This window comes from Rhipicephalus sanguineus, chromosome 5, assembly GCF_013339695.2.
Source record: "Rhipicephalus sanguineus isolate Rsan-2018 chromosome 5, BIME_Rsan_1.4, whole genome shotgun sequence".
Lineage (NCBI taxonomy): Eukaryota > Metazoa > Arthropoda > Arachnida > Ixodida > Ixodidae > Rhipicephalus > Rhipicephalus sanguineus.
Window position 1 is genome coordinate 24135563 of NC_051180.1, and position 25087 is coordinate 24160649.

The following is a 25087-nucleotide window of genomic DNA, read 5'->3' on the forward strand; positions in this document are numbered from 1 at the left end:
TGCGGGCTTCGCTTCGGTTGCTGCCTCCGCAGGGTCTGCTTGTTCGGCGCGTATAGTAGGCGCTCGGCTTTGCGACATTAGGAAGTTATTGCATGACATCAGTGACACGCGATAACCTCGCAGTGACCTGCGCAATCAGAAGCACGTTATAGGCAACGGTAGCAGTACATTCCCCTAATGGTGCGCTAATGCGTTTTCAAAGGTCTATGGATTTTGTTTTTTTTTAACTCGTACCAGCTATGTACGCAGAGTTCCCGGTGCATCATTAGGCGACATCCTGATTTCCCTATGTATACATTTGTACGAGATACTACGAAAGCCGTCATTTCTGAAGAACGGGTGTTCGAGCGCTCTTTCAGCAATGATAGCGACGAATTGCAAAACAAATATATCGCAGACCTAAACTGAGAACACGTTAAAGTAGCGTCGAAGATGAATATGCAGAAGACAAATTAATACTACATGTTCAGCGAAAGAGTGTTCACGACAGACAACTCGATACGAGAATCTGTAGAAGAGTACTCTAGGTCAAAATATGCCGGAGAGCCTACTCATGTCTAGCAGATTTACTGAAGAATGAGAATGGATGCATTCCTAACCCATGGATGACATAACACTGTCACAGAATGGTAAAGTGTACATTAGCTATTCCAGTTTTGCTAGTTCTAACATACATTGAAGAAACTTGGAGAGTGACAATGAAACTACAGAGGTTAAGAATCATATCTCAGTAGTGAAATATACTTGTACAATGTACGTATCGATCATATCGCGATACAGTGCAGGACACGGGTATCAACATATCGTTACTTTTTTTTTTTTTGTCGGAACTGAGCTCAATGTGTTCAAAAGGGGAAAGGAAGACTTTTTTGTCCTAATCCAAGCAAAGGCACGCCGCCGGTCTGTGACACAGTGCGGGCGGTGAAGGGTTCCCACGCGTGCAGAATGGCCCATCTCATAAAGCGTCCGACGCCGCTGACAGGCAAAATTGCGGAAGCAGCTAATGCCATCCAGTGCCGATTAAAGCTCTGTCTCTCGCGGCGGTGTCGCACCGCAAAATTTGTTTTTCGGGCTCAAGCCATTTCGCGAGTTTTGTGTTGAGGTTTAACCGATGCTGTCTAAATTACAGCCTATTTGAGTATAGCTGCTGTTCTAAAAGTGCAACATTTTCGCAAAAACAGATCTGATGTCTAGAATAAATGTATACTCTAGTATTTGCATTCTTGTATCTGTATTCCTGTAAACTGTAACCCTGGATACTTTCTTTTCGTCTATTTGCGAAAGCGTTCGGAAATATCCTGTTACGTCAAAAACACATATGTGTCTCAGAACCTGTGCTTGAGGCTCCCAGCACATGTATTTCGATATCTCTATTTAGGAATAATTTTCTGTGTATCTCTGCCAAGACCTGAGTAAACTAAAATATAGGAAGACAGGAGAGCAGATAAAAAATATGCATAACTGATATACTAGTTAATTGATATTCGGGCGACCGCTTGCGTCGAATACAGTGTCTCGTAGTACTGCAGAAACTCGGCTTTAAGATGAACCCACCATCAGCCCTTGGACGAATTATTTTTCAACATACAGCTATAGAGAACTATAGGGTAGGGCACCATTGCACGAAATAACGCAAGGAATATAAGGACTGCATTCTGGCAGGCCATTCTTTGTATATTATGTTTGATTTTTTTTTTTGCCCTACACGTTCCCGCTGCTCGCACGTTGACGGATACATAATGCAAAGGCCTTCGCGCGCTTAGATTTTGGGTCAGGTGGTCAACATTATTCAGGAGCCCTCCACGTACTGTGCTTCGCATAGCCAGAGTGTTGCTTTTGAGACGGTAAAACTCTGTGAATCAGTCAGTCTAGACGCTAGAAACTCGAAAAAAGACGACGATTACGCGCTCACTAGTGCGCCAGGAAACCAAGACCAGCGTGCGCTCAATGTAAACGAAGCCGCCGCATCGTCTGCTATGGGGGTAAGTGCTGGCGGCACCTGGCGGCACTTCCGTCCCTATCCGCAAGCTTTCAGCAGTGGCTTTCAGGACCGCGCGCCGCCGTAGGGGGAGCGCCGATGAGCAGAGTCGTAAGTTTATAGAGGAGGTCGTGGGTCAACGCTTGCAGACATTAGCCAATGACAGCCAACATTAGTCATTATATAGCCAGCACTAGCGAGCTCTTAGTCAAATTGGTACAGGCAACTCACGATTGCATGGAAATTGAATAAGGACAACGTTGCTTTTATAAGAGCTGATGGTCAACGCTTGCAGACATTAGCCAATGACAGCCAACATTAGTCATTATATAGCCAGTACTAGCGAGCTCTTAGTCAATATTATCTAGTGCTAATAAAATGCGAGTAGGTACGATAGTTCAATTTGGTCACTAGTAATTATCGGATAATAAGTGGGTGAAAGAGGCGGAACACATTGTATTCAATATGTGTACAATAAATAAAATAATAAAATAAATAAATAAATAAATAAACGGACTGTATGTACTTTGGAAGAGGGTAAGGGACCAGTGTTTGTGCGACTCACAACAGCATTATAGGCGGAGATCTACTGTTAGGCGTCTCGTTGGCCGTAGTCCGGGGCAGGACCCAATTTTCAAGCGACGTCATTAGGTTTCTCGGGAGTCTTTTCGCATTCACTGGAGGCGTTGAAAGTTTGGACTTGTCCACCCGTAAACGTGAGAGTAATTTTTTGTTCACTTGTGTAAATGACTGCGCGAGTGGTTGGGATCACTGCTTTACCGTCGCCCACTGTCATAAGGCGGTGATATAATCTGCCATAGCGCATCCCGCTCTTGTGTTATAGATAGAGATGTGTTTCCATCGAGCACTACTTGATAGGCTTAAATATTGTACACTATTAGAACAAAAACTTATAAACAAGCGCTTCCCAAAAGGAATTCGCCGCACAAAGTTATACCATTTGCTGCTGATATTCCTTAGGTTTGTGGGCCTGCATAACAAACATTGAAAAGACCGGCAACACAACCAAGGACGTGTCAAGAGAAGGGACGTGCCAACAGATTTCGCGGTAATAAAAAAACCTTAATTTATAATGAGCAAATCGAGCAAGCTGTTTCCAATTAAGTACAAACTATAACTTTAAGTTGGCACAGAAGGTCGCATAGATCGACACGTCACGCCAATTGAGGGATACTACCTTCGTGCTACATTGCGCGCTGTATCCTCCGCGGAAACGTCTGGAGTGTTACAGTCTAAGTGAAATTGGAGGGTGTCTTCGTGTTCACTCGGTGCAAATTATTTTTATCTTAAGTACATCAGTACACTCTAAATATTTTCACGCGTAGCAAGCGTGAGAGGGGGCGTGTTTTTGCACGCTTGTTCTATGCGTGGTGTGCTTTCACGCTGAAAAAATCACGCTTCCTGAGCGTGACTTGCGGGATGCATAACGCTTGCGAAGCGTGAGTGGGGGCGATTTTTTGCATGCTTGTACTAAGCGTGGTGCGCTTTCACGCTAAGCGCACCACGCTTGCCAACCGTGACTGCCAACCTTTTTAACGCTTAGAGAAGGTGTTAGAGAGGAGTTTTACTTACTTAATGCGGCGTTCTCCCGCTCCTTGAAATGCCTTTCTGACCGTCAGAAATCATCCAAAAAGAAAGCTGAAAGAAGATAATATTTGTTGTGCTGTATGGGCTTGGCGGCTTCTTGAAGAGTATACATACTTATGCCCGGCATTAATTAATGCATTACAAAAATTAATTTTTCCTTTTCATCTTGCACATGTGCAAGCTGTAGAACGCGGCACTGCGAGAGGGTAAAATGAGCTTGCTGGCTGAAACATAAATATGGATTTCGGTTTATAGTACAGAGAGTAGGCTAGAAATAAGAGACAAGCTTTCATTATTTCACTGGCTACTCTTTCCATGTTGTACCCAACGGTACATATATACGCACAGCTCAACATCGGCAGTGCGGTTTGTATTTACGGTGCAGCTAGCAAGCTCGTGTTATGCAGAACCAATAGAATGTTCCCGTGCCCAATATGAAAATTGAAACTTGATTTTTGTAATTAGCCATTTAATGCCGGGCAACCAGCATATATACCCGCCAAAGAGCCGCCAAGCATCAACAAATACAGCACAACAAATATTATCTTCTCTCAAATTTATTTTTAAACACTTTCTGACAGTCAGAAACACATTTTATAGAGCAGGAGAACCCCGCATCAAGTAAAAAATCCTCTCTTACACCTTAACTAAGCATTAGGAAGGCCTCCTGTCACGGATCGACAAGCCTCACACCGCGATTGCGGCGTTAGATCTTCGTTATACACCGTTCAGAATTTAGTAGTGTTAGCAGAATGAAGGCGTTCTGGATTGTCTCAAAACTTTCATAAAGCATCTTCCGCAGGTGCATCTGGCGAATCCTACAATTAAGCCTCTGATGTGCATGCATTCTTTTGGAGGCGATTACTTATATATACGGTAGCCCAGAAATTTGAGTGAGGAATTTTGCGCGGAGTGCTCTGACACTTTACATTTTGAATCAAAGATAAGGGGTTAAGTAGAACGAAATATTTACAACAATTTAAATTTGAGTAAAACTTTTATTGACCATAACTTACAAAAACGCTTCTTCTTATGGAAGAGCAATCCAAGAAAAAAACACACAGGAACTCTAAAATAGGCGCTAGATGAATTTTGAATGTCTCTTTAAGCAACACATAAACTTTGATGTGTACTTAACTCAAACGAAGTGTAGTTTCGTGAACAAATACCGTAGCCTTTTCTGCGCTCATGGAATTTCGTCGATGCCGACACGTTTAACGACTGCTTGAACGAAGCCAAGCAACTGGCCAAAAGCAGCCGGATACGCAAGGTCCTTGACGTAGTACACTCACAAACAAAGCACCAGCGCTTTTTCCAGCGACGTGTTCGGCTGTAGCTTCATGGTTTCGCTGGGCTCTTTGCCGCATACAAGCTCCTTCACGTCGCCCCACACAATGCACGGGCCAATAATGTCTACGGGTGAAACCTGGCAAAGATAAAAAGCAGAAATTAAATTGGTACCCGATGGAATGAACCGTTGTCCAATTTCACTTGGTACAGAACTACAAATTCATGAAAATGATTTTGTCGACAAAGCTCACATTGCGACTGCGGCGTTAAATCTTCTGATACACTGCTGAAAACTGAGTATAGTGTCAGAAGAATGATGACGTTATGAATTGCTTCTGAAACTTTGGCTCTTAAAAAACTATTTTACTCACCTCTGAAATTAGGGCCATTTTCGCGAGCCTTGGCCTCAGGTACGCATCCACCTCTGTGTACGATGGGTCCGCTAAGGATGACACTGTCCCACTGCAGGAAGAATTTTGCTGAGGCTTTTGACATTCTCCTCCATAGTGCTTAAAAATATCAGTTCACTTTCAAAGGCAAGCTGAAAGAGAAAACGTGGAGTTAAACTTCATGAACACAGAATACAGCGCACAATCAGCAAAACTTCGTGGCTCTTTGTTCATTTAATTATAGTGGCATTGGGGGTCAGCAAGAACAGTACAAAGGGGTTTTGATGTCGTAAAGTCAAGTATAGTTCGTACACCGGCAATCTGTTTGAGCACGAATGAAAAAAAAAAACGTGAGTGCTCCAGATTACACTGGGCGCCAATAAAATCTTCTGAAATATGGCAATCTGAAGAAATAAAGAGGGACATAAGAAGGTACAGGACTGTCTTACGAGTTCTTCGTTTAGGAGATAAGCCGGTAATACCGCCACTGGTGACGTGGTCCTGAGGATAAAGGATGCTTTTAAAAGTGCCTTCACGCGGGGTGCATCTATTCCGCTTTCAGAATGTCCTTCTTCATCTATTGTCTGCACAGATCAACAAATATAAATTCCACAGCAATAAATTTAATTGCGGAAGTAAGACGAGTGCCTCTTTCTGAACCCCGTACACTCCAAAAGATCTTGCGAGCTTTTCAATCAAAAGTTGTTCCCTTGACAAACGAACTGCGTTGGCAGAACCGTTAGTCCTTCTCGAGACTAAATGCAGAGAGGTTAACCGTATGTTTGACATCCCGTATGACGCAACTGTAAGCCCCAAAGAAGGAACATTGTGGTGCAACCGTTCGTCCATAGAGAGGAACAGCTGCAGGAAAAAAAAGATTTGTGCCCGCGGTGGGAATCGAACCGCTGTCTTGTCGGTTGGCAGCCGGGTGAGCTAAGCACTCTTCCGCAATTATAGTGTTTGTGGAAGTAGAACTCAACTCGACTGTGAACACGTGCACTCAGCGTGGTATCTCAGACATATTCATACATTAGAAAGAAAACCGTTAACCTGGGGATCGTATACTGACCACATTTCACTGCGAATTTCAGAAACGGCATTCAAAATATCAGCTATTAGTTACACCACTGAGTACCATACGAAGCACTTCATTTTTTGTACTCGCGACAATTTTGGGCTTTTACAGTAAAAGGTACAAGCTCCAATTGACTGTTTTGACACGTATGCTCTACCTGAGGCGCTTACAAAAACAGCTTTTCTGTAATTCCGTGTAATTTTGCTATAAGATCACAACATGACTGCAACAGAGCTCCATTCTTGCTGCCGCGACAGCTAGCATTACCGACCGCCGAGGCACTGGCTCCACGTAGTGGACCGTAAGGTAAACTGTTTATGCTACCTTACGGTAACGCAAATATTAGGGAATTTTCGAATAGGGGCCCCAAAGAAATAATGCCAAGGCCGCTGCGCATGCGCGAGACCGAAACAGCTTCGGGTTTTGCGTTGGGCACGCTATTTCGCCAATTTAGCGGGAGCCCCAAAGCCTGCCCCAAAAGCTTTGCGTCAAACAAACATGACGGCACTCACTTCGAAGCGACGGCTCTCGGCCAAGACCACAGTGACCTAGAATAGGGGGAGTGCCCAAATCGCCGCGGACCCTATTCGAAAACTCTATAACTCCTGCTTGACCCAAAGCGAGCCCACGCAAGAGGCCTTGGGGCCCCGAACGTTTGGGGCCACTATTCGAAAACTCCCTATTAATTGCACTCAAGTGCGACTTCACCCAGTAGCCTCAAATTCCTGAAGGTGACGCAATCGTATCTTACTATAAAAGGCTAGGTTGCGGCATAAATAGTTCGCCTGTAACCAGAGCGCTCTCTTGGTAATAACGGCTTCAAATAATACTTATGGACTCATGCGTTGCGCACTCACATAAAAAAGCGAACTTCAGCCTCGATGTGCAGCAAAAACACACACTTTTACTGTGGCCTTAACGCGCTTGTTTTGCAGCATATGGCACAATTTTAACGCTTCGTAATGTACGCATCGACTACATGAATTTACGGCATACAATATATTTTTGGTCATTTTCGAGGCGCTCTGCGGAGGAAGGAGGAAGCAGGCGCTGTTTATTCACCGCACGAGGCGCCAGGCGGCCCCTTTACCGGCGTTCCGCCACCTGGCCCGAAAATGGCCACCGCCGCGAACCACGACGCGGCCACGAAATTTGGCGCCGACAAGCCAAAGCTATGGCCAAAGCTAACGAGCGCTAGACGCGGGGACCGGTGGATACCTGACGGCGAAGGAGAAACGGCTCACAGCCACGGCACCGAGAGCAACACTCCTTCCTTCTTTCTTGTCATCCTTCCCGGTCGATCGCACGACCCGAGTGAAACAGAAACTCTCGGACTGAATGCGACATCACTTTCTTTACTACAAATACTTTCATGAGCAATTACTCAAGATAATCACGTCACGTCGCTTCGAATCCGGCATCTAAAGTTAATGTTGGCTCTGATGTAAGTGTTCGAGGCAAAACTACGCCGCTATGACACGAAATGGAGATGTTCAAAATGAAAGTACGTGAATTACATAGCCCTAAATTTTCGCGTTTCTGTCCGTCATACTGTACACAGAGAACTTGGCCTGATACTAATTTCAAGTTCAGAGGTCAATAGGAAGAAACGTCACTGTTGCGAAAATAGTTGTAAAACATATAATGAGCAAACACATTTCAAAATATTTGCTTACCCAGGTATTCCAAGCGGCCGTGAATGGCAGGCGAGTGCCCGCAGTATGCACACCATCCGGCCGGAATAGCAGAGTTCGCAGTGAGTGGCACCGTGTCGCGCGAGAACTCCGGGCAGTCGCATTCCGTGTTTTTGCATCTACCGCGCGGCACACCACGCAGGTCAATCGATGTCAAGTTATGCATGACTTCACCACTTTCCAACACCACAAAGCGAACCCTCCGCACAGTACACGCTCGAAGGGCAGGCAGAGACGATGCACAAAGAGCTTGCTAAGTCAATGACTCCAACGACTCTAACCCCGTTTTCCCGCCAAAAGCATATATCGAAGCAAGCGCCACCTTTCAAGGCATTCGCGTGAAAAACAAAAATAAATGAAAGCAGGCGCAAATCGCAGCAGCAAATCAGAGGCGAGTAACGGCGACGTCGCACGGCTGTCTTGGCGATTGTATCAGGATATATATACGCGTGATGAGGAGAAGCGCGATCGGCGTCGCAAACTTTTCCTCAGCGTGAGTTTTCCGGTTCTCACGCGTAGAATCCCGCATCACGCGTAAAATACAGCGAATGTGCGTGTCCTCGACCGGCGTCACGCTTGGGTGGAGGAAAACAACGCGTATTTTGAGTCACATGGTACATAAAACGAATTTTAGGAGGCCGAGGGGCACGTTTCACGCTTATTACGCGTGAAAATATTTAGAGTGTAGCGTAAAAAATATATGCGTTAAATCGCGTTAAGTATGCGTCTCAAAAAGTGATGCCTGAGACAGTGGCATACCGCAGTGTGTATCGAATTACAGCCAACGTGTTAGAGACTGGCTGAGCTTACAGAAACCCGTGCCTTCGTCATTTAATCACAATTACTTGGCTATCACGTGTAATTTCATGATCATTTTCTTTTTTCAGAAAAAAATGTTTTTTTTTTTTTTGAACAGCGAAGCTGTTTAGCAAAGCAATCCTTGTGAGTCGATCGCGGAAAACTATCATCATCTTAACGGGTATGTGCCACAGAAATTGGCTAAATCCCACTACTCACCACTGGTCCACTAAAAATGAAGAAGGCAACAGTTAGCCCAACAAATGGCTGCGAAGCGACGGCGGCGAGCCGAAGACCCCGAGTACGTACAACGAGAGAATACTAGATAACGGGAAAGGCAACGGCCGCTGCGAGAAGACTCCAACGACGGGCCTGTAGATCTATGAGAGGTGCGCTTGGTTTCAGCGCGAGTTTCCGTCTCTGGAGTTTAGACAACCGTGTCGTGTCTGTGGCTGTCTGTGGTTTAACTCGAACCTCACTGCGCTGAGAATCAACGTAGAAACAACCTAGCATCACCTAGCTAAAGCCTAGCAACCACCTAGAAACAACCAGATTAGTCTTCCGAATCGTGACGTTTCACTGTTTCAAGCCCTGCGCGGCTTAGAGCAAGCTTCGCCAATTTTTTAGGCATAATTTGACTGTGGTATCTTTTTTTTGTGATGATCGTTATGTGTAATTTCTTTCTTCTTAGCAAGCGTGAACAAATTAACATATGCTTAACTTGCGGATCGTTATGTGCGGTATGTGTAAATTATCGACATTGTAGTGGATTATGTTTAGCATACACGCAGTCTTAATTATCAGTTAGTTTTAGTCCAGCGATAGTGTATGTACACAAAGAGAGCGTAGTTCCTTTAATTAATCTGTCAACGCCGCTTGAGAATCGGAGATTTAAAATGGATAGAGGAAGTTAAACAATGGGAAGAGTTCATTGCCTTCGAATCGGTTACATGGGAGTCGGAAATGAATGGATGCTATTTACCATCGAGAGTTTGTCCAAGAAGCAATCAATCAAACTTCAGAATGCGAGCTATCCATCTGTATAGTGCGGGGGAGCATTTTCAGTTAGTGATCTCAACCTTTCTTTCTTTCTTTCTTTCTTTCTTTCTTTCTTTCTTTCTTTCTTTCTTTCTTTCTTTCTTTCTTTCTTTCTTTCTTTCTTTCTTTCTTCGTTTCTTTCTTTCTTTCTTCTTTCTTTCTTTCTTTAGGTTGCAGCAGCTGCTTTGACTTCTACACGAGGGCTTCGAATTGACGTCCAACTGCCCGTCCTGCCTTCTTCTCCCCGCGTGTGGTAGGTTCCCGTATCCTCAGTCTATTATAAGAGCAAAACCCGTCTAGCAAATCATTCAGTTCATTCTAAGAATGCCATGGGTAGACCACGGAAATTAAAGACACCAGAAGCACAGCGTGAATACAATGCTGCACGAAAGTAACAAATTCGTCTTGCTGAAAATGGCCGCGGAATCAATCAGGGTCTACCACAGTGACCACATAGCGATTATCACTACCACTACACTAAAGTAATAATAAAACATACCCTCCCTCAAATAAATATGAAAAGTGATACAATGACTCGTATTAAAACAAAGTAATGTTTTCGCGTGTGCGTGTGTGTGTTCTTTGTGTCTGTCCAAACAGTTATTCGAAGTATAATAAAGCTTCTACGCACGCCTTTGTATGAAAACAAACTTTAACTTCAATCTTTAAGTGAAAAAAAAAGCGACAGAAATAGGAGAAAAGAGGAGGTTATAGCAAAAGAGGAGGACATAGGAAAAGAGGAGGTTAGACCCACTGGCAAAAGCCAGTGGGTCCTAACCAGCTACTAAATGCTGAAGTGAGAGCGAAGGGGAGAAGAAGGAGAAAAATAAAGTCACGATGGTAGTAAAATGGAGATGAAATAGCGCAGGAAGAAAAAAGAAAGAAAAAAAAACTCAAATGGGAATCGCCTATTACAATTTTCTATTCTGTTCACCTTCTCCCTAAAAAAGAAGATAAAGAAAGACACTGTGATCTTCATGACCGCATCCAAAGAGTCTTTAGGTCATGAACCCAAAAACTGGCATGATGTCGATTCATGCCAAAGATGTAGTCATCACTCATCTGTCTTGATAGTACATCGTCGAATTGGGAGGAGAAAGAGAGCCCTTCTGTAACACAGCCTCAAATTCTAGGTCATACTAGCAATCTTCGTGACGGTCGGCACTATCGCGATGAACTCGGTCTCACCACATTGGAGAGGAGATACGGAGCTGGGCTCCTTGACCTAATGACGATGTTCCGATATCAAAACCCTCGAGCGAGCACATTCAACTGTCTTATCAATCCCCACTTTAGATAGCTGCGTTAGAAAGCTTCGCATCGCGCTTGCCTAAGGTCTATTCATATTCAAAGTGACAGTCACTTCAGGTCTCCGAGAGCTCTGTAGTGAATACGGGTGGTTGGACTGTGCAGACACTGCGTACATGTAACGCCGATGCAGATTCGTGGAAACAACTTGCATAACGGTGTACATGTACCGAGAAATATCACGTGGTCATTCGCATTGCACGTGCAGGTGATGGAGACGGGCGGGAACGAAGCTGTGTCGGCAAAGTGACAGCGTTCGTTGCATTCTTGACGTTTGCCAGGTGACATGTATCTGCCGATGCGACCATCCGTAACTGTCAGAGCACATCTTTCCCTTCTTTTCTTTTCTTTATTCAATGAAAAAATATTTAGGAGGCTTTTTGTAACGATGCCGATCTAACGCTATTCGCTTTCGATCTTCTTCTTGAGTACTCTGAACACGCTATTAACGTTATGAGCAGTTCTGGTACACGTTGAATAGTATTTGCAATGAGAAAAGAATGAAATCGGAGCGAAATTAATATTCACATCGCACCGGCCTTAATTAGAGTGACAGCTCTTTTTTTTTGACGTAATAGTCAAAACGTAACAAAGAAAGTGTTGCAAGAAGCTACGTCATGGGCTCTATATTAATGAGAACTAACAGACAGGTAATGCCAAGGAAAGTATAGGAGATGTTATGTGTAATAATTGGGATATAAATGTGAAGAAGGTAAAGTGGACGAAAAGATAACTTGCCGCCGGCAGGGATTGAACCTGCGACCTTCGAATTCGAAGCGATTCGAAGCTCGAAAACGAGCTACATTGATACCTCGTTGTAAAGGTCACGCATGATAACGCTCACAGTATAGCAGGGGCGTTAGTAATCATTCGTTATGCAGGTAACTTCGATGAAGAAGCTTTCCTTGCAGAAGCTTCAGTATTAGAACACATTATTTTAGCAAATACTCATTGTTTCACCGAAAGCTGTAAGTGCAGATTCACAGAAGACCACTGTCGTTACCAACACGCTATTTCCAATAGGCTTGATACATGTGCTCGCCGCATCTTTATCACAACTGAAAAAAAAGGGAAGAAAACTAATGGGGAAATTGAAAATGCAAAAGAAAAATAAAAACAACCGAATACGATTTCGAGCACTTGGGTTGGAGATGAAGAGAAGGGGTGCTGCGATGCGCAGGTGTCGCTCCCTTAATATGTGTAGAACTTACAGGGGTAAATTAATAAAATTTCTCGCATGGGCAGTAGAGATAATGAGTGCGAACAACATAGCTTCCGCCCTCCCTTCTTCCTCCTCCTTAACACGAGCATAACAAATTGAAAGGCCTATATAACGAGATCAGCGCAATATTCCATCTCAGGAAGTTTCATTAAAAGCCGGAATACATGTATGTCAATATATGCTTTACACAGTATATATGCGTAAGCTTCGAATTTTGATTGCATCTATAAAAAGCAAGAAACGAAGGAAAAGTAAATGACGAGTAAAAATAAAGAAGCAAATGAGCGAAAAGCTGCTTACGCAGGTTATTGCAAACGACTCAGTAGTAACTACAAGTCCAATATATCGTCATCTAAGCAGTACTGATCACCCTGGCTATCCGGTTCTCACCTACCGCGCAAATTTAATTAACCCATCGTGATAGTATTCACGCATAACGACACTCCGTCATCGCCGGATATTCACAGCCTTACAGAGCGAAGCGATCAGTGCAGCAAGCTTCAGACATTGAGCGATGTTGAGTTTGTGCAGTGCAGCGGCATTGATATTGCCGCACGAGATTGCGCCCATCGTGTGGCCATTCGCAGCGATGAAGGCTTTCACAGCAGGCGCACATCTTCGAGAACGCCACCGCTATACCACGACAAAAAAAAAAAAGTTTGCTCCGTCTATCAGGAGATTGATGAGTGAGAGCTGGCTACAGAGCCCCTCGACTCTGAGCCGTTGAACTTCGCCGTGGTGCTGATGAGGCCGGACCCGCGAAAAGATCACGAATGGTGCAGCGGCCCATTGGAAGGAGAGGGGTGGAAAGGGAAAGGAACGTTACGACTTCGCCATCAGTTCGCGCAGGCCGATTTGCTCCCCAGCATGACGCCGCGATGCAATTACGATGGCATGCGGGTTCCGCCTGTTCCCTTCCGTGCCCTTTCACGTTGTTTTCCTTTCTCTCGCAGATGTTTGCCCCTCGAACGATTATTATTAGGACCGGAGAGTTCTTTCGCCCCCATCAGGACCGGCGCGTCGAGAATACGTGACGACTAGGAGCGCTGCTGTTTTTCTCCATTGGAATGCCGCGGCGACTCCGGGAGAGGGTTCGCTTCCAGATGGCGTTACGACGTGCGATAGGCTAACGACGATTCTTCAATGCCAACGCGGGCCGTGGTCGGCGGTATCAAGGCACCATAAAGTAATCTCAACGGTTCTTGGGCGATTTGGCCCGCGGAGCACGGTACGGCGGTAGTGGGCACAATGCGGGCAACATTAAGCTAGATTTTATGGAAATTGGTGGTTTAAGTTCTTCACGCGATGAATTAAAATGTGTTTGGGCTCATACGAAGTGCACTGTCAAGCACTGGTAGTTCACCAGTATCTTAGGGGTAAGATATAGGAGGGGTAAGATATAGGCAGCGCATTCTGCGAATGCTAGTCTATGGAATCAATTGTTTGATGATAATCCCAGCGAACAGAGTAGCATGCCAGCGGTATACTGACGCCGGGAAAATTCTGTTTTTCTAATAAAGAGTCTCTCTCTCTCTCTAATCACAGCGAAGCGGGAAAAGGAGCTAAACGCAGTAAAATGAGTGATGTGCAGAGCTTCAGCATGCTTCTCTAGAACGCCGTAGAGTGCGCTCTGGGTTGCACGGGTGACCTCTACCGACAACACTTTGTTTGAGATAGCTCATAGCCCATATTTGAGCATGCGTGGACACAAGTAACGCATGGTGCACTTAGATTTAAGGCCCCTAAACCACCCAGAGGTCAAAATTTACTTGTGGTGTTGCATTTGCGCACGAGTCCACAACGAACACGCAGCCGTGAGAATTTTTCGAAACGGTGCGGTAATAGCAAAGTTACACGTGTTAGAGCCCATGAAATGTCAAAAAAAAATTATCGGAGGTGGTTAAGGGCCTTTAACTCCAGGTTAAGGAACGACATGCGGTAAAAACTACTCAGAAGTCCACAGTATGATGTGCCTCGCAATCAAGCCGCGGTTCCGGCACATAAAACTCAGCGATAAGATACAGCCGACTTCAGGAAAAAGCATAAATATTAACGAATAACACCTCAGCAGCTTACACTTCGCAGATGACATTGTGTTCTTCAGTGATGTTGGCCACTAATTTCCAAAAAATGAAGACCTAAATCGAGAAAATATAAAAGTGGGGCAAAAAATGAATATGTTGATGACAAAGACAATCCTAAATAGCCTGGCGAAAGAACAAGAGTTGAAAATTAGCAAATATCTTTTAAAATCTGTGAATACCTCGTTCAACCACTAACAGGGAGGCCTACTTACGAAAAGAAAATTCATCGCAGAGTAAGGATGGGCTGGAGTTCATACGGCAGGCATTCTCATTTCATGACAGGAAACTCGGTCCACAAAGCAACAAGTGTGCAATTCTGTATTGCCGATATTTACACATGAGGCTGAATCTTGGAGGATAACAATGAAATTCGAGAAAAAGTCAAGAACCGCGCAGCGTATGATGGAATGGAAAATGATAGACGTAACATTAAATAGGAAGACAGCAGATTGAGTCACAGAGCCAACAGGGGTAGCCGATATTCTAGAGAGCGAAAAAAAAAAAAGAACCTGCGATGGCCACATAATGCGTACATATAACCAGTGGACATATAACCTGTGGTAACGGAATTGTTAGTTACCAAAGTATGTGAAACGCAACGGAGGACGGCATTTACAATTGAAAGGGGGAATGGAGGATATGTGAATATGTGATTACGTGAAGCTAACCGCAAGCTACAGAACCAACCGAGAGCCAAGCGGCAGGAAGAAACTGCAGCGTGATGAAACTGTCGTAGTATTAATAATAGCGGTAGTCATATCGACTGTTGCAGCGCACTTACAAATCAACAAATCAAGAACAACGTTCGATAAGTTATGGAACAATGTTGAGCACGTATTTTAAGAATCGGTAGCAGCGCCATTGTCACAATCGCGCGCCCCTTCGGAAGGGCGCCGTGTTGTCGGGAGAGAAACTTCCCAGGTAGAGTTGGTAGAGTGCCCCGACCCTTTGGGGGAACGGCGCATCCGGTGCTTTCCCAAACGTGCAGCAAAAACACGTGTTGGGAGAACTCACCTGCGGTGGAGGTGAAGAATTTTGGCTGCTACGACAGTTGACGTTGAATCAGCGAAGAGCGCGGTCATCGGTGTCGCGAGTCTCGCGTAGGCGGCATGCGCGGAGTGTCCCGCGCAACGAACGGAACTTTTTATTGTGAATTTTTTGTTACCGTTTTTTTATTATACCCGTCTTTACATATCACTGTAATAGTGCGCGCTGCGTCGCACAAGAAGCTCCGAAGTGGGAGCAGGGTCTTTCTCATATTTTTTCTTTGTTTCTTTTAGTGTCCATTTTGTCGAGTTATTTTATCAACATACCACGTTGTCTGTATTTGTACTTTTAATGTTCATTCAGTGCATAGCTTGTTTTGTTGTTGCTCTTTTTATCGCGCATATGTTTGTTTCCTCATAGTTCACCGTGTATCTCTTGCCATTGCCCTTGGTTGTTCCTCGTGTTAAATGAGTCCGTCGGTCATCCTGAACATCACTACACGTGCAACCCTGCACAGGTCGACCGGCCAACAAAAATTTGAAATGTACCACTTCGAGGCCTTTCAGGAGTCGCAGGCCGAAGCGTAAAGTGGAAGCCTGCGAGTCTGCCGAGGCACCGTTGCTAGATCGGCGGAGCCTCACCGAAATGTGTGGCAGCTACATAGCTATGTTACTCTATGGCGAAGCTGCACAAACCGAAATGTAAATTATGGCTTACGTGTATTGCAGGCTACTCCACAATAGCGAACAGGCAAAAATTTCGCATTTTTAATAGAACGGAAGCCGAAGGGCTCGACTATCTTTCTTAGTCACAGTGGTGACTCGAAGCCAACATTCAGTGAAGCCAAGGAGAACACATATTATATATATCGCACAAGTGGGGCCTTGGCTGCTGATCATTCGTCTGTTGTTTCTCGCTGTAATTAGTCATTAACATGTTCATTAACATGTTCATTATCTGTTCAGGTTTCTCAAGTTATCTTCTTAATCATATTAAAGCAGCAGATATGTTTACATAGCCGCCAGAAATATTCTTGGCAGCCTACATAGCTGAGCACTATACTTTGTAATCCAGTCGGCATGCCCGTAACATGCTGAGTGGATCGGCACACCGTAACGTTACACTTCATGGGGTGTTTTCTGTTCCCTTCTTTCGTCGCCGTCTAGCATTGCGCTTGTCAATGCATACACGTACGCGTTACTTCGTAGCCCTGCAGGGGCAATGTCTCCGTTCAGCTACTGCTGGTCCTTCTCGTTTCGAATTCATGCCGTCAGCACTGAAACCATCAGGCCAGTGGCCCCGAGTAGAGCGTGATACCACTTAGCCGTGTCGCTCGCAGCGTCGGGCACTTGTACACGACCAAACAAATAAAATGCCTGCTATCCAGTCGCTTGCACGCTAGGCTGGCAACTGCGGCACGCCATGTATAGCCTCGGGGGGTCAGCTCTTGACGCACTTCGTCGTCGCTACCAAAGTCGTGCACACAGCGCACGTCTTTCTTTTGGGCCTTCGTTGGTTAAACTCAATGAGTGGAGACGTCGTCGGCTGCGGAGTCGTCGTACTGTGTTTCCTTCTCTGCGGATGTAGCTCGTGCTGTCGCGTCCGGTTGCCCCCAGGCGCTGCAAGACCGTATTGGGCATGCACGCAGCAGCTTGATTCGCTTAGGCTCGCGATCACCGCTAACTCTATGCCGGCGGCGAAGATCCGGCATAAGCTATACATTCAGTCTTCGTCACAGAGCCGCGCGACGTTGTGCAAGCTGTTGCGCGCTCTTGCGAGCCAATCAGGCGTTGAGTTTCCACGAAGTCGTTTTTTTATTTATTTATTGGTATACCCTCAGGACCCAGAGGGTGTTACAAAGGGGTGGGTACAATATGAACACGGAAAATAACAACAGTGAAGCATATACAATAGTTAGCACATACTAGTTATAAAAACGAGGAGAAAGATAGTTTGTAGTTGCACCACAAAACGTTCCAAAACTGCAGACTTGAACAACGCTTGGTCCTTTGCGGCAGCGAAGGAGGGGGGGAGGCGATTCCAGTCTCTGCTTGTCTTCGGAAGGAAAGAATGCAAAAAGAGGTTAGTGCGACAGAAGTGAATGACTACTTTATTCGGGTGGTCAACACGCGATGAAAAGTAAGCAGATTCTGAGATTAATTCCTCTCGAAGTACTTGATTATGGAAGAAAATTTTACAAAAGAGCGACCGATAGAAAATTGTTGTCCTAGTTAGCAGATATGAGCGTTGCTATATAGTGAACGATGATGTACTGTCAGTCATATAACCCCAGTGGGACAGCTCGTGCGAGCCTGCCGATTGTGTACGAAAAGCTTTCACGTACTACGCAGAGCTCCGGAAACTTGGCTGCCGATTGGCTGACGCTAGCAACACAGCTTACGCCGCACTGCACAGTTTTAGCGTCGCGCAGCTTTACACTTTCGAATGAATAGTCCTTCTCCACTCACTGTGGCTGTTCGTGATGAAAATAGGCTGGGTAGCCGTGTCTAGTGAATTCACGCGATTTGTTTTCCGCTCCCTGCTCACTACACTTTTTGCATCTCTAATACGACCACGTATATACAGCTGTGCGTGCAACTAAATGAAACCAGGCACCCGCGGGGTCTTAGTTTAAACAGTGTATCGCAGCGAAGCCGCACGCAGACGTCGTAAATTTTTTTTTTTTTTCGCCGCCAATTTCGCGCGTGCTGTCTGCCGCGCGAGCGGTGCTTTCGAGCAACGCCGTATCAGTTTTTCACGTGCACTAAAGAAACAAGAAAAGCGTGCATCTACGCCGTAATCTGCGCGAACTCCTACAGTGCACGCTCCGCTTCACGTTGCGCTGCACGAATTTAACGATACATCACCGCCGGTCTCGCGCTGTTTCTGTCGAGACGCGAGCTCAAGGCGAGCGTATACATCGCAACATCCCTTACATACTATCACACTTCCATCGCAACTCACAGACACACAGACTCATGCACGCACGCGCATTTTATGACCGGACGTCACTCGGCGCCCCCTTCCGTTCTCGCCGCGCAGACAGTGTATAGAATACACAAGTGGCTGCCCCATCACGTGACTGACCGCGAGACGCAACCCCTCGCTGCGCAATGTATTCTTTTTTTTTTCTCGCACGTGGAAGAAGAAAGGACGGAAGCGTATTACGCGAGGGGCTGGCATGAAGCGCGAGGCTCGGTCGGTTGCGTCCCTAGCCATAATCTGCCAGCACGCGGAGCGTGAAAGTGCTCGTTCATGCGGCTAAGTGGCGAGCGCACTTTTAGGCGAGAAAAAGCGGGCGCGAAAAAAAAATTCGGGAAGAGGCTGTGTGCGCGTTGTTGCTTCGCTGTCCGTATATTCCCGAGGGAAGCGAAGCGTTAATGCACCTGTTTCTGTTGCGGCTTTGTGCCGTGCGGATTACGTCCAGCGCCCGAGAGGCCGGTGGTGGGGAGGGGGGCGGACGGTCCCCCACGGCTCCCGCTTCCTGTCTTGCGAGCCGCGCGTTTGGTTTATACTTCGTCCCTGAGTACGCAATGTCGTAATAGGAAAGAGAATAAACGACAGTCAACACAAGTTGGAACACGTGTATTGCGGACGCCGTGCGTGTTGTCGATTTGGAATGGCTCCGAAGTTGACACCCTTGTCGTGGTGTATACATCTGTGGAAATGTGCAGAACTTCATGACTTCGTGCATCTGTGAAGCAGTAATTGTAAGCGTCAGAAGTCAGACTGGGCATTAGTTGAAAGGCCGTAGATCAAAGCCATCGCTCGGGGTAGCTTTTATTGATGAGTTGCCGCGCAATAACGCAAAAATTGTGCGTCTTCATGATGCTATATAATATTGATATGAACACAACAAACGAACATAAGGGCTTTTATGTACCCTTCTCACAACAAAAAGGGTGCTGACTAATCAGTTAATTAATTAAATGTAATTGATTAAATCGACTGATTATAAATACAAATTATTTCATTGAAAGAAACGGTTCTCGTGTTCCATACGTCGCATACCTTGGCGCGCTAGAAAAAAGAATCACGGCGAAACAGTGCGACATCAAAGGTCTGCTCTCCCGGCCAATGTTTCTTCATTACGGATTATTACACTTCCATGAAGAGATTTTTTCCGTTAAGCGTAAATAAAGAAACGGTCCTCATGCATGAGGTGCAGTCATGACAACGATTTCAGACATGCAAAAAAGAAAAAAAAGAAGACGTATCTAGTATTTTAGCTGTGAGGGGAGAGCCAAACACCACTTCAATCAAATCGACTGTAAATAGTATGCGGCATATAGAAGTAATAGTTACTGGTTTTTTGTTTTAATAAATAAAGTAAGCAATAAAAAATGAACGGAAGGAAATTACTGCTGATGGTACTGTAATTGGGAAGTGCGGCGCATAATGAGATCTGAATGGCAGACAGCAGCGGTAGGGCGGGAGTTGGGGAGTAAAATGGTTAAGGGAAATTATAGCACAGAAGATAGACTAAAGAAGGCTATTTACATACGCATAACAGAGCAGGGCTTGTCAGCCGGCCCCGCAATCCCGCACTGTTAGCATACGTGTAGACAGACCTTTACGGGCGGCGAAACCCATTTGTTCGAGAAATTCCGTCGGTCGCATTTCGATGGGGGCTAAATACTAGAGGCCCATGTACTGTGCGATTTCAGTGCACGTTAAAGAACACCAGATGGCCGAAATTTCCAGAGACCTCCACTACGGCGTGCCTCCTAATCATATCGTCATTTTGGCACGTAAAACCCCGGAAGCGCTGCACGCTTTCTGCGGAAGCCTCGACGAAGCTCCACTACTGCTCGCCTCCTGCAAATACTTTGTGTTTACATCGGTAGTGAAGGAACAGTTAATGTACACGTGGAGGGTTCTCTTACTGTTCGTAGCATTATACCACGCAGTGTTTCTTATGCGGAGCTCAACGTTTAGGAATCGCAAATTAAGAACTTGAATACATTAATAATAATAATAAAAGCGTGGCCATAACGAGCCTTGTCAGTTCTATGAAGGATGAGTCGCCTGTCTAACTTCAATACATGCAAGAGATAATTAAGGGAGGCTGGTGAGCAGACACGCAGATTACCCAGTGACGGAATGTTGGGTGCTGTACGCAGATGGTCGCTTACTCCTAACAAGCGAGTTATGCGGGCGAGGTGGAGTCGTTTTCTATTATTTCTATTTTGTCCCGTTTACTTCACCTCTTAGTCTGACGCTCTTAATCTCATTCGATATGGTAGCGAGTCTATTTCATAAGCTTTCAACATGTCACAGATAAAAAAGTAGCGAAAGAGAGAGAGAGAGAGAGGATCGCGGAAGTCGAGGCAGACAGAGATGAGGAAATAAATGCGCGTGCACCGTGACGAGGAAAGTGATTACTTCAAAACGTGAAGGACGCACGCCACGGGCAGACCACCAGGCTTCGCTGGATGGACGTTACGGTGCACCATTACCGCTGGTCTCGCCACAACACAGCAGGTATAGACGCAAGGGAGACACAGAAAGCCGTATACCTAACGCCATACGTCGTGACTCGAGGAGGCCTTGGCGACTTCTATAGGGCGAGAGGACAACGTGCGAACGAATACAAAGAAACGCGAGGGCGTTACGCAGGGAAAGGGAGAGAGAGAGAGGGGGGTGAAAGATGGAGGGCGCCTAGAGAACGAGAGGATCGCGCAATTCAGCCACTCTTTCGTAGGAAGATGCACGACGTTGAAATCAGCGTCGGCAGTCGACGGCGGCTGCCGCCGGCAGTGAGCCGCGCTTGTTCCAGACAGCGAGTGGGTTTCCTCGGGGTCGCCTTTCCTTGGCCCGTTGTGGTAGAGACCGTTGTGAGACGCGTCGTGCCATGCGGAAGAAGAACGGCGTAGTTGGAGTCGGAAGCGGCTGTGGAGGCACGGGGAGACCGGAAGCGACGGTGGTCAGCGCCGCAGCTCGCGAAGTGACCCGACCACGTGCTGCGTCCGGCACCGGTCCGCATCTGAGACTCGCCGACGGTGGCGTTGTTCCACTCCTCCGGTGGCGGTGTCGCGATGCCTCGAGCGCGACGTCGGCGTCACAGCGCTAGAAGTGCGGTCGGCGTAGAAGGTGGTGACGAAGACGACGACGACTTGCAAAGAACGCAGTAAGAAACTGGCTCGCCTCTTTGGTGACTAGGTTTGCGACATGGTTCCATCTTGCGCTTGATATTTTCGTTGATGTCTCGACGACTTGACGGATATTAATTGTCATTTGGACCTTATCCAAGTAGTTGAGCGCCTTCGCGGCCGCCGACTCAACACTTACGCGCGTTAAGAAAAAAACAAAAGTACAAATGCTGTGCTCTTGAAGGAAGCTCCATCGAGAATTCTGGGGTTTCACGTGCCAAAACCATGATATAATTGGGGCAGTAAGGATATAATTGGGGGACTACATACAGTTGGGAACTACGGATTCATTTTGATCACCTGGGGTTCCTTAACGTGCACTTAAATCTAATCACAAGGGTTTTCTTGCATTTCGCCTCCGTCTAAATGAGTCCTCGAACTTAGGCAGCATGCACAACTCGTCTGCCTCTAAGCTTCCACGGCGAGTACGAAGGTACAAAAGCTCCTCGATACCGTAAGTCAGAGGCCTGGAATCTGGCGCATTGTGTCAGTTTTTAGTGATTTATAATGCGCAGGCATTTTCTTCTGTCCTCGCATTCTTTGTCCTTCGGCTGGCAGTTGTTACTATCAAGGAATAGCGCCAGCTATATATAGTGGAGGGAGACATTAATTTTCTGTGAAGCTTTTTGCGCCAAAGTGCCGTGACAATTCCTGCGTTTCTTGCGTTACGTTTCGCTATGCGTCCTAGCCAAGGTACAACTTCTTCTCTTGGAGAATGGGAAAAAGAAAAAAGAGGGTGTATCGAAAGGGTGCTAACACAGAGGAAGCGCTGGACAGTAAGCCACATATGTGCAGATGGAGTTGTAGCACTTCAGACGGAACTCACGTGATTCGCCTAACACGACTCGAAGGCGAAAGCCACCTTTTACTTTTTCTTCGCAGTCGATGTATTGATCCTCCCTCGCCGCTCTCTGAAAGCTTTCTGCGCCTAACGTGGTTTTACATTGCCTCCAAGATCGGAGGTATCGCAATCTTTCTGCACCTGACCGGGTTTTGCACTGCCTCCGTGATCGGCGCACCTTCGACCAAGCGATGATATCACGTGATGACGTCATCACATGACATCGTCGATGGCCATTTTCGCGTTTGATAATGCATATAAGCATATAAGGGTTTAGCCTTAACTCCGCAACAGCTCTATGAGCCCTACGAGGTCGCACTCTTGCACGATTAACATGAAACAAGAGGCTGGATTGAAACGAAACTTTTATAGAGTGTCGAAGCGACCTGTCCGGTCGAAGCTTGCCCGAACGGAGGAGTCTGACAAGAACCGATAAATTTTTCTCCCATGATAACTAAAATTTATTGTTGCGGGCAATGCATCCCATGACAGGCTTGTACGAAAGGCGATAATTCGGGAGTCATAATTATGTTTATGACAAGAAAGAAGGAGAGAGAGAGAGAAATAGAAAATATAGGGGTGTCAACAAGACGAGAGTTTCTGATTACCCAGTACAGTGGTAAAGAAGCGGGGGTTTGAAAGAAGAGAGTTAAAAGCTTGGAGGAAGGTTTATGTTGTCCATTAGCGCTTTATAAAGGTGCTTATCAAGTCATATTTTAATCTGGACATACGGTTTCCGAAATGACCCTTTTGTCACCTCGTAGCAGGCTCTGGAAAGGTAAGAAACTGAATGTTGAATAAACCTGGGGCAGAATTCACAGAACTTCTCTTTCGTAAGTGCTTTTCGGTTTGGCCAGCCGGCCGCTCTAAACATGTGTCCAATGTCAGGATTTTCTGAAATATTCTCTTACGAACATTTTTAGCGTTAGATGTTCTTGTGAATACGTGGCCTGAACTGTAAAATAAGATGGATTCATAGAAAACCCCGCCTGTGGCTTCCTCGCCGCGTAAGGTCATACGTGAGGCAAATGCGCGCTTCTACAGAATGAGGAAGTGCATTGTGTCACAAAGAAAAGCGGCGCGGATCTCCCTTTGTGCGGTAAGGGCACGGGCCCATAAAACACAGTGGCGCGGCGGTTCCTTTTGAAGGTGGTGGTGAGCATCTGCGGTTGTCGCTTCTTTTTTTTTTTGTCTCGTTATTGCTGCTCTTGTACTGGTTGTGTTTGCTGCTGGGGCATTTCGTCTGGCTCGAGGTTGGATGTGCCTCTGACGCAAGGACGTGGGTGTCAAGCGCTTACACAGCGTCTCCAGCGACGTTTGAGCAAAGAGCCTCGTTTGCTTAGCATGGCGCACTCGGATTCAAGCTTAATTTTCTTGCGCATAAAGAGGCGCTCCGTAAATCGTGATACAAAACTGGAGAAACGTTGTGCACAGAAAACGATACGCGTTACCCGTTAAAAATTCAAGCAAATAAAGAAGAGTTACAATGAAATCAATGAAATCAAATAAAAATAAAAAAAAGAAAGTCACCGCCCGAGCACTCCGTGCAGATGGTTAACCAGCGAATCTGAAATGTGCGGTTCCCGTGTTTATCGCTGGGTTAATCCCGATGATTCATTAAAATCTTTCTGGAATATTGGTTACGTTTGTCCAGAAATTTTAATTGTTGTTTGCCGCCCGTGTGTTCCCTTCATTTTTAGTGGGCCAGTGTTGAGTATAGTGGGGCTTGCCCAATCTTTGTGGAACATATGCGCTTGGAGCTTTCTGCGTGCATAGGACGGACGAATTTCGGTTTCGCCAGCCGTCTACAGCTTCTCGGTAAAAGTGGTTCACATTCCAGGAGGGCATACGAAAGTGCTGAACAAAACTAGCCTTGACTGGGCCTGCATCCCCTACCGTAAATGTACATTGTCAAAAGGAGAATTCCTGACGGTATTGACAGCAGTGTTATAAATGCGGGGCAAAATAGGGAAGGGATAACAGAAAATCAAACGTGACAGATCTACAGGCAATGAATACGAAAGCAGAAGTGGAAGCATGTCTTCAGCGCCGCGACGGTGTAAATTGTAATCGTAATACAAACATTGCTTTACGTTATATATATATATATATATATATATATATATATATATATATATATACATATATATATATATGCTATAATCAAACGTAAGGTAAGCTGTTAACTTAATACTGAAGTGCATGATGTTAACAGACGAACAGGAACAAATAAATTTCAGATGACCTGCTGCGTCATAATTGGCGATAATTGTTTTTTTGTGCACTGCTCCCGCCACCTATCGACCGTTAGTGCAGCCGTCTTACAGCTGATATTTAGCTGCGCTGATGCGACAGCTACTACATGCCAGGGCGGTGTTCTCACGCTGCGATCGTTTCCTGTTAGACGGGTGGAAAAGGCGCCTAACACGATAATTATGCCGTTCGCGGTGGTTCACGCTACTTTGCTTTTCGAACCACCCTCGGTGCGCGTTTGTCTCGATAGAAGGTGCAGGAAACGGATGACGCGTTTACTTGCCGTGAGAAAGCGATAAGCAAGCGATGGAAACTTTTTTTTAATGGTATGCAAGCTTGGTTTAGGTGACCGGGTGTTTGTTTGGACAGT

The 25087-nt window shown here is 45.9% G+C and overlaps 1 protein-coding gene across 3 annotated transcripts in view; it reads left to right on the plus strand.

The window, feature by feature from the left end:
• LOC119393368 (beta-1,3-galactosyltransferase 1) overlaps nt 1-25087 on the plus strand; it is a 45072-nt gene that overhangs the window by 14751 nt on the left and 5234 nt on the right. The window contains exon 1 of one of the 3 annotated variants that reach the window (XM_037660343.2): nt 21457-21601. The exons of the other annotated variants lie outside the window; for them this stretch is intronic. Coding sequence (XP_037516271.1) covers nt 21510-21601 — 92 coding nt within the window. The 5' untranslated portion in view covers nt 21457-21509. Of the gene's footprint in view, nt 1-21456; nt 21602-25087 lie in introns of those variants that run through there. 3 annotated transcript variants of the gene reach the window in all.